General features: G+C 36.5%; 1 protein-coding gene across 2 annotated transcripts in view; it reads left to right on the forward strand.

The window, feature by feature from the left end:
- The window catches only part of LOC133801339 (probable LRR receptor-like serine/threonine-protein kinase At1g29720), a 50475-nt gene extending 39616 nt beyond the window's left edge, over window positions 1–10859 (forward strand). The window contains exons 18-26 of one of the 2 annotated variants that reach the window (XM_062239514.1): window positions 7616–7992; window positions 8100–8301; window positions 8683–8703; window positions 8802–8933; window positions 9034–9152; window positions 9241–9451; window positions 9543–9774; window positions 9889–10039; window positions 10128–10859. In XM_062239514.1, coding sequence (XP_062095498.1) covers window positions 7616–7992; window positions 8100–8301; window positions 8683–8703; window positions 8802–8933; window positions 9034–9152; window positions 9241–9451; window positions 9543–9774; window positions 9889–10039; window positions 10128–10604 — 1922 coding nt within the window. In that variant the 3' untranslated portion in view covers window positions 10605–10859. The remainder of the gene's footprint in view (window positions 1–7615; window positions 7993–8099; window positions 8302–8682; window positions 8704–8801; window positions 8934–9033; window positions 9153–9240; window positions 9452–9542; window positions 9775–9888; window positions 10040–10127) is intronic. The other variant, XM_062239515.1, reaches the window with a different exon arrangement.
- The last annotated feature ends 1399 nt before the right edge of the window (window positions 10860–12258 follow it).

Here is a 12258-nt window from a genome sequence, read left to right on the forward strand (position 1 = left end):
AAATCAATTTAATGTGCCTGTTCGTACTTTGTGAAGTGATAATGCCAAGGAATGCACATCTGCTCAATTTCAATCTTATATGATCTCTAATGGCATGTTTCATGAAACTTCTTGCGTTGATACTGCACCCCAAAATGGTGTAGCAGAACGTAAAAATAGATATCTTCTTGAAACTGCACGTGCCCTCCTGTTTCAAATGAAAGTTCCTAAACCTTTTTGGGTCGATGCAGTTTCCACACCTTGCTTTCTTATTAATCGCATGCCATCCTTAGTACTTAATGGTGAGATCCCATTTAAAACTCTTTTTCCTGGTAAGTCATTGTTTTCAGTTGTTCCTCGGGTATTTGGCAGTGTTTGTTTTGCTCGAGATGTCCATCCACATGTCACCAAATTAGATCCTAAGTCATTAAAGTGTGTATTTCTTGGTTATTCTCGTCTTCAGAAAGGGTATAGGTGTTATTTTCCTGATCTTAACAAATATCTTGTGTCTATTGATGTTACTTTTGTGGAAAATACACCTTATTTTTCATCTTCACCTAATCCTACTCGTCAAGGGGAGGATGATGATTTGTTGGTATATTCTGTCACATCCTCTGCGCCTGATACATGTTCTGACGAGTCTCTTGTTCCTTCACCTGCCTCCGTCATAGCTCTCGCAATGCCTACACCTCCACCACCTCTACCACCTCATAAGCCTCCTATTATAGTGTACTCCAGGCGTCCACCTCCTCCACCTCCCGTTTCATGTCCTGCACCTGCATCTTCGTCATCAGATTTGGAACTCAATGATGATCTTCCCAATGCACTACATAAAGGTAAACGCCGATGTACATATCCTATTTCTTCTTTTGTTTCTTATAATCATCTGTCCTCTTCTTCTTGCTCTTTTATTGCTTCTCTTGATTCTATCACTATTCCTAAAACTGTTTGTGAAGCCATGTCTCATCCTGGTTGGCTTGTTGCAATGATAGAAGAGATGAATGCTTTAGTTGCGAATGGTGCTTGGGACTTGGTTAATTTACCTTCAGGAAAACGGGCCACAGGGTGCAAATGGGTGTTTATGGTTAAAGTCAATCCAGATGGAACAATTTCTCGCTTAAAGGCCCGTCTTGTTGCCAAGGGTTATGCTCAAACCTATGGAGTGGACTATTGTGATACTTTTTCTCCTGTTGCTAAACTCACATCTGTTCGACTATTCATTTCCATGGCAGCTACTCATCATTGGGCTTTGCATCAGCTTGATATTAAAAATGCTTTTCTTCATGGGGATCTTGAGGAAGAAGTGTATATGGAGAAACCTCCTGGGTTTGTTGCTCAGGGGGAGTTAGGGCGAGTTTGTCGTCTTCACAAATCTTTATATGGGTTGAAACAAAGCCCTCGTGATTGGTTTGGTAAATTTAGTTAGGCTGTTGAGAAATTTGGTTTGTTGAAAAGTAAGTCAGATCATTCTGTGTTCTATAAAAGATCAACTGCTGGTATCATTTTGTTAGTTTTGTATGTGGATGACATCATTATTACTGGAAATGATACTGGAGGCATCTCATCCCTTAAATCTTTCATTCATACCCAGTTTCACACGAAGGACTTAGGGGTGCTCAAGTATTTCTTGGGAGTTGAAGTTACTCGGAGTAAACAAGGTATTTTTCTGTCTCAAAGGAAGTATGTACTTGATTTGTTAACTGAGATAGGAAAATTGGGAGCAAAACCTTGCAGTACTCCAATGAATCCAGCTGTGCATCTTACACGTGATGGGGAACCATTTGAAGATCCTAAGAAATATCACAGATTGGTTGGAAAGTTGAATTATCTAACTGTGGCTCGTCCAGATATTGCATTCTCAGTTAGTGTTGTTAGTCAGTTTATGTCTTCTCCAACAATTCATCATTGGGCAGCATTAGAGCAAATTTTGTGTTACTTGAAAGGAGCACCAGGACGAGGTATTGTTTACAAGGATCATGGACACACCCAGATTGAGTGTTTCTCTGATGCAGATTGGGCAGGCTCCAAGGTAGATAGACGATCCACTTCAGGTTATTGTGTCTTTGTTGGGGGCAATCTAATCTCTTGGAAGAGTAAGAAGAAAAATGTTGTGTCTAGATCTAGTGCAGAATCAGAATATAGAGCTATGGCACAGTCTGTGTGTGAGATAGTATGGATTTATCAGCTTTTGACTGAACTCAGGTTTAAGACTTCATTTCCAGCAAAATTGTGGTGTGATAATCAAGCTGGTCTTCATATTGCCTCAAAGCCTGTGTTCCACGAGTGAACTAAGCACATTGAGATTGATTGTCATTTTGTTCTTGAGACAATTCAACAAGGCCTGATCTCCACAGGATATGTGAAAACTGGAGAACAATTAGGAGATATTTTTACAAAGGCTTTGAATGGGGTGCGGGTTGATTATCTTTGTAACAAGCTGGGCATGATTAACATTTATGCTCCAGCTTGAGGGGGAGTGTTAGAATATATTAGCTGTATATTAGTTGTAGAAATTAGAGTTAATTGTATTTAGTTAGTCTCCTATTCTGTCTCTAATTTTGTATATAAATACATACTATTCTATTGAATATATACACAATTCATTCACCATATTTTACAATTGGAAAACTTTGCTTTGGACCTTATTTTAATTTCTTTAATAAGTTTCTTAAAGCTTCTAAAATAGTGGAATGTGAATTAGGATGTAGTAATTCTTGAAAATCACACAAGCCAAACAATTCTTGGTGATTTTCTAGGAGAAAAAGTGTGTTCTTAAGATCTAGAGAGAGATTAGAATGAGAATTGAGAAGTGCGGTAGACCTCTCAACTCTAATTTATCCATTTTATTGTGTAGGCACTGCTATTAAGTTTACCCAATAGGATTAGAGCTTTTAAATTACAAATTTTGGAGCCAAAAATGTATTTTCCACATCAAGCATAGGCGACATGTCGCTTGTTGTATGACACCATGTTTCCGATCACAGGAAACATATCGCCTAGCAACAGGCAAGATGTTGCATGTTGCTTTACAACTTTACTTGTATGCCTTACATGAGACTTGCGACTTCACCTAACCTCTGGTCAAATTTCTCAAAATTGACCTTAGACTACTCCAATTGCTCTCAAGTATTTTGGGCATGCTTGGATGCCTCATTATACCACTTTTAACCACCAAAATATAATTTTTAAATACATACAGCTCAAACTCAAATTTCACACACTCATAATGTGAAATTGTTGAGGGTTTTACACCTCAATGTGTAAGACTACTTTAGGATTTGTATTTAACTAATCCTACCAATGGATACCATGTAAAATTTTAAGATAGAATTAAACTCTTTTATTCCTTTCATTTCCAAATGAGGGATAAACATACAATACATATAAACATGGCATATGTATTCTAGTTGTAGAATCCAAAAGTCTAAAAGAATATGGAGGAAAATGGGACACTAAATTAGTGTGGGAATTAAATAAGGAAATATGATTATATGATACCAAAATTGTGCATGAACACAATCTCTAATATATTAGATATGATTCCTAAAATTTAGAACTAGCTTTAAATGATAATTCTTCAGTTTTGCCTTCTTTTTCTCAAAAAAGAAAGAAAGTTATATTGAACCACAACAACTTTTACAAACACAAGCTCACAAAGAGCTCTCAAAAACAAAACAGATTACAACTGGCAAATAAAATCAAACATAGCCTTCTCTTTTTTCACAAGATTCTTCCTAGCAAGGCTAAACACTCTAGCCTTCAAGCAAGACTTAATCAAATGATCAACTCTAGGAACAGAAAAGGCAGAACAATTAAAGATACAAGAGTTATGATTTAGCCAAATGAAGTAAACTGATGCAGCAAGAGCAGCTGCATCAATTCTTTGCACCAGCCCTTTAGGTCTCCCAACCATCCAAGTGATCCAATCAGCGAACTTGGAAGGCCAAATGGCAACTCCCAGCCAATCTTCAACCCTGTGCAGAATTTGTTGAGAATAAACACAATCAAAGAATAAATGAATATGAGTGTCCAACTCTAACTCACAAACAGGGCACAAGTAAGAGTCAATTCGAACATGGCAATGCACAAGCTTGTCCCGAGTAAGCAAATGACCTTGGACTGATTGCCACAATATAAATCTGTGTTTCGGAATAGAAAGATTACACCAAACGACGTTAGCATAGTTAACCTTTCTGCTGCAGAAAATGGTTATACAATAAACTCATATTGAGTTTCCTGTTGGTGACCGAAGCCTCTAAATCATCAATAGACAAAAACGATTTTAGTTTAACCAACTTCCTCCAATACCAGCTCACATCAACCTTTAGATTATACTCCCAAAAATTATGTCCTTTGAGGTAAAGATCATCAATCCACTTAACCCAAAGCAGGTCTTGCTTGGAAGAAAGCGCCCAAACATACATAGCTAACACGACTTTATTCCATTTAGAACCTTCCAAAATGGTTAATGAAATGAGCAATAACATCCTCAAACTTATCATTTAGCTGACCTTGATCATCCATAAAAGAAGTGATCTAATTTGTAACTTTCCTCTGCTTAAGACAGGCGTGAAAATAGGCAGTAGTTTCATCTCCAAACCGAAGTCAGGTGATCTTACTTCTTTGCCTAAGAAAAATTTCATAAATTCTGGATTGACAAGTAAAATCCATACAAGCAGACCGTTCAGCATGTTGGAGCTCAGCTGAATGAGGGTTCTGTTGAAGATTAAAGTGAGCTTGTTGATATTGATCTTTAGCTATTGAGTAATTGAGAGTGACATCACCAACCGCCAATTTATTGAACTTATGAAGAACATGTTTGAGCCTATCCAATTTCCTCATAATTCACACTAAACCATGAGCTTGTAAAGGCTTGGACCAGGTATTCATCACAATATCCTTGAATTCAGCATGCTCAACCCACATGTTATAGAATCTAAAAGGTTTAATCCCTGAAACAGTAACATTCAAGGATTTGATGATGCAGTAGCAATGATCGGATAGGACATCCCAATTAGTTAAGACTTAAGAATTAGGAAAAATATCCACCCAAGCTTCATTTTTGAACACCCTGTCCAATTCGGAGAAGATTCTGGTCCTAGCCTCTTGCTTATTAGACCAAGTGTAATGGGAGCCAAATGAGCGCAACTCATCCGCCATACCAAGAGCCCTCCACTGATGAGCATCTTCCATTTCCAAATCAGTAATCGCACGCCCTCCAATTTGATCATCATAATCAAACGCAGTATTAAAGTCACCAGCCAGGAGCCAAGGCTGCACAGGGAACACCAGCAAAGCCAAAGCCTGCCATAAATCTTGTCTTTCCTCTATCATATTCCTCCCATAAACAAATGTCAAACAAAATTCCCGAGCTTTGCCCAATATCTTCACTCGACAATGAACAAATTGGGCACTTTCCTGAAGAACAGTAACAGACACTAAACCAGACTGCCAAACCAGTAAAAATCTACCTTCAATAGCCTGACCATTATAACAATCCCAGCCTACAATGACATTCTTCATCATATCCTCAACCTTATTACCCTTAATTTTGGTTTCAAGAAAAACTCCTAATCCAACCTTATTGAATCGACAAAAATCAAGAAGGGACCTCTATTTATTCCTTTTATTCAGGCCCCTAACATTCCAGCTAAGTATGTTGTAACCCTCCATTGAAAATATTGGTAGAAGACAGTCCCATATTTGTAACCTCCACTAGATGATCTTGTAAAACACTATATGTATTCATGCATCGTGGTAGTCTGAGTAGCTGGAGCAGTTTGTTTAACTCCCCCAAGTCGTTTAGGTGTAGTCCAATTTGAATCCTGCACTGTCTTATTACTATAGACCTCCTTTGGAACAATTTTCTGTGTGTCAACTATGGCTGTAACACCAGCATTTTCCTTTGGAAATGAATCAGTAGATGGCTCAGCAGAAGTCGGAACTACCACTTCTTCTGAGTTCACTGGTCCTTTCATCACCTCTTTTTTCCTCCAAACAACTCCCTGGTCTCGTTTACAATTAGTAGCAGTATGGCCCAAAACTTTACAGAATGAACATTGAGTAGGCAACCATTCATATTCAAGAATCTGTTCCACCAATTGACCTATCTCATTAAGGAAACTAATAGTTTTAGGAAAATTATCTGAAATCTCCACATCCACTAACACCCTAGCAAACTTCACCATTGACCTATCCTTAGTAACCTTATCAACCAACATAGGTTTGCCAATGGTACTAACAAGAGCACTCAAACACTTAACTCCCCAGTATTGCAGCCCAAGACCAGGTAGTCTAACCCAAACAGGAATAGATTTCACTAACCTCATAGTGTCTAAATCAAACAACCAAGGTCTCAGTATAAATGGCTTCCTATCAAAATGCACTACCCCAGCTTTCAGAACCATATCTCGCGTGACTTCATCCCGAAACTTCATAATAGTATAGCCTGCATTCATTCGAGCTATCCTTTCAATACCTAGTTTTCCCCATAATCTTTTAATAAAACCTTCAAACACTACAAATGGGGGATTGGCTCCAAGGACGATACATACCATTGCTGAATTCAAGAAAGAAGCTTCCATTTCTATCTCCTCCACATCCACCTGAGAAATCAGTTTCCCTTCTAGGAGCATTGGTTCTGCAAAAGCCAGACGAGCTCCACCCTAGTGAGCAATTGACTCTCGAAATTGGGACCATTTGTCCTTGGCTAAATGATGAAAATCCCTCTCATCAGCTACCTCCTCACACAATTTTGAACCAGAGTACATATCGCCAGTATTCACAATAGGAGCTTCAGTTGTGTGGCATTCCCCAATCTCAGGAAATTCAGCAACTGAATCGGTGAAAACCTCCTCCCATAGCAATCAAAATCGCATCTTTAGCACCTCCCAGACCCTCCTCACTGGTGATCTTGACTGAAGGGTTCTCATTCGCAGGAGATTGATTGCCAGGCTTTTGAATCGCTTTCTTGTGTCTCACCATGGAGAAAAAAAGAGAGCAAATCGCACGCCTTCTTATGGATTACAGTTTGCCTTTTGCCAAGAAAAAAAATCCACAATTTGCCTATGATTTGCACAGGTGGAGGTGTTAATACATTAGGAAGTTCATGTTGTAGTTTATATATATATTTATTGGGGAGGGGATTCAAACATAGGACCTCCTCTTTTGTGACGAGAAGTATGATACCACTAGCTTATGTCTATGACCACAGTTCATGTCGTAGTTAGTGAATGATTTCTACTTTTAAATTATGATATGAATTTTTATTTTATTTTAGATTATTATTATAAAGCACCCTAAGGTGTCCAATACAATTTTACTCGGCATACCATGATTAGTGGAATTTAATATCACATTTCATATATTCCAATATAAATAAAAAAATATGAGACCTAATATTAAATTCCATCAATTATTGTATGTTGCATCAAATGGTATTTTGTACCATTGAATGCCCCATAGCAACATTCTTTATTTTAGCACATTATAGTAGAGAGAAATAAATATTTTCCCAGATTTATGAATTCTTTTCATTTGGCACAAATAGTCAGTTTCATAAATGTTGACATTTTGAGTTTCAGGATTAGAACATAATCTTATGCTAACAAGGGTCTACATTATATGTATGTGGCAGATCCTCAATCTTCCCTCCATATAAATTGTGGTGGGCCGCCAATAACTGTGAAAAATGCCAATGGGAGTCTCTTTTATGAAGGTGATGAGTTTAATGGCGACAGTTCCACTATGAGTAAAAATATTACAACATATTGGGGATTTAGTAACATTGGATACTTTCCATCTGTCAGCGGAGACCAAAGGGTTTATATTGTAGAAAACGACGAGTTTAAAAATTCAGGATATTTGTATGCTACTGCACGAAAATCTCCAGTGTCCCTTACATACTTTGGTTGTTTAAAAAATGGAATGTACACTATAAAACTGCACTTTGCAGAGCTTGAGTTCAAGAAATTTATTGATGTTGGTCGACGCATATTTGATATATATATTCAGGTAAGTAATTACTTTCAAAGAATAAAAGAAAAGAACGTTACTATTTTGATTGTAATATAATATTGACTTTTCTTTCTTACTTATTTTGTTTTTTGTTCTTTTTTTAGGGAAAGAAAATGTCCACGGATTTTAATATATACGAGGCTGCCAACACAATTGGTAGTAAAGTTGTGGTCCAACAGTACTTTAATGTCAATGTGATAGATAATACTCTGGATATTAGATTCTATTGGGCAGGAAAAGGAACCACTGTTGTTCCTAATAGGGGCAGTTATGGTATTCTCGTATCCGCTATTTCTGTGTGTCCAAGTAAGTTGTTTATCTTTGGAAAATATTTTATGGATTCATAGTCACACTTTTCTTATTTGATGAACAAACTACAAAATATACTCAATTATTATCTAAACAAATACTGAAGTCGTCTTTTACAAGATTGGAAGCAAAATAAAAAATTATCTTACGTAATTTTATTACACCATAATTAGGGAGGGTGAGTTTAATTTTTGATGATTTAGATAATTACGGAAATCTGACTTGCATTAATTGTATAAATTTTAGCCTTTTCACCAACTTAAACCCTTTATCATTATGCACTGAAATTGACCAATATCATGTAAGCTTGCTTAAGTTTGTGTCCTTCATTTAAGTAATGTTCTTTATTGAACATGGATTTTGGTTTCTGCATTTCAGGTTCCAAATCCCATTGTGAAGGTGATGAATGTTAACCTATAGAATGCAATAATTTGAGTTTAAAATAATTTGTTCTTCCTTCTCTTTATGGTTATTTGGTTTCCATTTGTGTATTGTAGAGCCTATGTCACGAAATAGAATACCTATAGCGGTTGGCGTTGCCATTTCAATTTTTGTCTTAATCCTGTTAATAATTAGTGCTATCACATGGAGAATATATCAAAGGAACAAATATACAACGGGAAGATCAGGTATGTGTAAAACAAATTATGTAAGTGAAGTTTCACTTGCTTGATTATCCTCTTTAGAAGTTAAATTTAAACATCTATTGATTGCTCCACTTGTGTACAGAGCTTACTGGCTTGGAGCTGGTAACAGGTTCCTTTACTTTGAGACAACTAAGATCTGCCACTAATGATTTTCATTCTGATAACAAAATTGGAGAAGGTGGTTTTGGAAGTGTTTATAAGGTGTAATTCATGCCCCATAATAGTGTATCTTGAGCTTAATATAATTATAACACAATCAAGATGTAAATTTGTATGTGTTGCAATGTAGGGTCACTTATCAGATGGTACAGTTATTGCTGTGAAGCAACTGTCTTCTAAGTCAAGACAAGGCAATCGTGAATTTATTACAGAGATTGGCATGATATCTGGTCTGCAACATCCAAATCTAGTCAAGCTTTATGGATGTTGTGTAGAAGGAAATCAGTTATTACTAGTATACGAGTACATGGAAAATAATAGTCTTGGCCATGCACTTTTTGGTGAATTATGTTATCATTTACTTTGTTGGATTTGTATTTGAAATTTACTATTTCAATCAATTTACTTAAGCTATGTCATTCAAATGTGAAGGAAAAAGTGGTTTGAAACTGGATTGGGCAACGAGGTTCAACATATGTGTTGGAATAGCCAAAGGTCTGTTGTATCTTCATGAAGGGTCACCTCTCAAGATTGTTCATAGGGACATCAAGGCTACAAATGTGTTACTTGACAAAGATCGAAATGCTAGGATATCAGATTTTGGTTTGGCTAAGCTTCATGAAGAGGATGATAGCCACATTAGCACTCGGATTGCTGGAACTATGTAAGTAATTTCACAAATTCAACACCTAAATATACAATGATCCAAAAGTAAATAATTTGAATGAATTGTTTAAGCTTTAACTATTTAGATGCTTTATTTTTGTTGTTTTGTTAGAGGATATATGGCTCCAGAATATGCATTATGGGGTTATTTAACTGAAAAGGCAGATGTGTATAGCTTTGGCATAGTTGCTTTGGAAATTGTTAGTGGGAAGAGCAATACAAACTACAAACCTGACAATGAATGTGTTTGCCTTCTTGATTATGTAAGAAGAATGTATCTTATGTTGCTTATTGAATATATGAAATTGTATGAATCTTTGGGGGGCTCTTGAATAGTTCATTCATTTTCAGGCCTTCGCATTGCAGCGAAAGGAAGAATTATTGGGGATAATAGATCCTAAGTTGGAGAATGAATTCAATAAGGAAGAGGTTGAAATTGTTCTGAATGTGGCTCTTTTATGCACCAATGCATCTCCAGTGCTAAGGCCTACAATGTCAGAAGTGGTTAGTATGCTTGAAGAACAAACTGCCATTACTAAAGTGGTGTCTGATCCTAGTATATTTAGGGATGGTTTGGAAAATGACTTGAGATTTAAATCCCTCAAAAACTACTATCAACAAATTCAAAGGAAGAATTCTTTCGAAACCCAAGGTTCCAATTCTTTGAGTAAAAAGTTTAATGAACCTTCTACAAGTAGTTCTGCTCATGATCTCTACAAAATCAATCCTGAATCCTTATCTCTTCATGATCTATATGAGATCAATTCCAATTCCATAAACAACAGTGATGTTTCTTCTTTGGTGTCGCATCATAATTCGTCAACTTGATATTAAGTTCTGCGGAATGGCATCACTGGAGCCATGCTATAGTTTCCTAGTTTAAGGTGACTCTTTTTATTGTAAGGATATAAAACCACGTGTTATATTGACATTAAGGGAAGTGTTTATAGACATCCCAACCACGTGTTCTAATAACTTTTAAGGTGTGTATTTTTATTGTAATGACAGTAAACACATGCATGGTTTTTCATTAAATGACTCGTGTCATTACTCTTTTTAATGATAATAATGGTTTTGTCACTATGACATGATACTATTTTCTAAGATAGTGAGACCTCCTTAAATGAATCTGCCATAGCAGTTGGTGTATTGTTTTGAGTATAATTTTAGTGCACATATCATTACTTAACAAAAATATTTATCGACAATTATATTACTTTAAGAAAATGTTTATTTAGTTCTAAAAAAAATGTTGTATGCTAAATTAAGAAAGTCATTTTCAAGTATTCTTGCCACATGTCATGTGTATAACACAAAAAACTTAGGACATATTTGATATTGATCTTAACATTTTTTTTTAAATTAACCAAAAATTATTCTTTTAAAACAGAAAGGGTATTTGGTGTCATTTAAAAAAGGAAGAGAAAATTACATTATATCACTACAAGAAATATAGGTAATCAGAGCAACATATGTCGTCATAATAGAGGGGCGATCGCAAGTTTTCTTTAGCTACAAGTACCTATTGTGAAAACATACTCATCACTATAAGCCTATGTTTGGAAGGGATGAAAGAAAATAAGAGGGATAGAAAATATAAAAGGGATAGAAAAGATAAAGAAAAAAAATATATTTTCTCTCCTACTTATTTAGTTAAAGGAGACGAAAGAAAATTATTTTATTTTTATTGATTGGTATGAGAGATAAATTGAAATCTTTACACTTATATTAATATTTAAATATTTATTTATATTTATCTTTATGCATTATTTATTATTTCAAAATTATATTTTTCTGTTATCCTTGTTTTTCCCCTGGACACGTGGCATAACACAATGGGTTTGTGGGCTCTCCCAAAGAGATCAAAGACCCATCCTAAGCCCAATGAACGAGGAAGAAGAAAATCTTAGTGGTAAGCCCAACAGTGTTCGATGGGCGCCACCATAACGAGGGACCGGGACTAAGATGCAGGCCCAATTCGTCTTCCTGGTCCCTACCTAACAGTATCCTCCGGGATGTGGGTAGAGGTGGCAGGCTCAACAGTCTGAGAATACACCCTTGTCAAGGATGAACACGAGTCTTGGTGAACGAACCAGGGTCCTGGTGAATGGACCGGGACGTTAGTAAAGGAACCTGGACCAGATGTCCGGATATGGCAAGATTGATCTTCCCTGACACTGACACACCTCCAAGAAACACGGAAGTTAGTCTCCTCAACTAACCTGCAGAAGAGGTTACATACGGAATGTACGCTGCTACTATGAAACAGTATTGTCACTGCTTTGACAGATCCTGTCCTCAGGATCTCATTAGAAGCTCACGCGGACCAGTCTGAGGTTATGTACTATTAACAGCTATACGGCTTGGCCACGCCCAAGCAGGCCCAATGGGCCCTGATTAATATGTATTATTTAGCAATATCCTTTGTATTAAGCTTGCATTAGCGAGCAAACCATGATTGCATCCTTATTGGGCCTGGATT

The sequence above is a fragment of the Humulus lupulus genome, chromosome 9 (genome assembly GCF_963169125.1).
Source record: "Humulus lupulus chromosome 9, drHumLupu1.1, whole genome shotgun sequence".
NCBI classification, from domain to species: domain Eukaryota; kingdom Viridiplantae; phylum Streptophyta; class Magnoliopsida; order Rosales; family Cannabaceae; genus Humulus; species Humulus lupulus.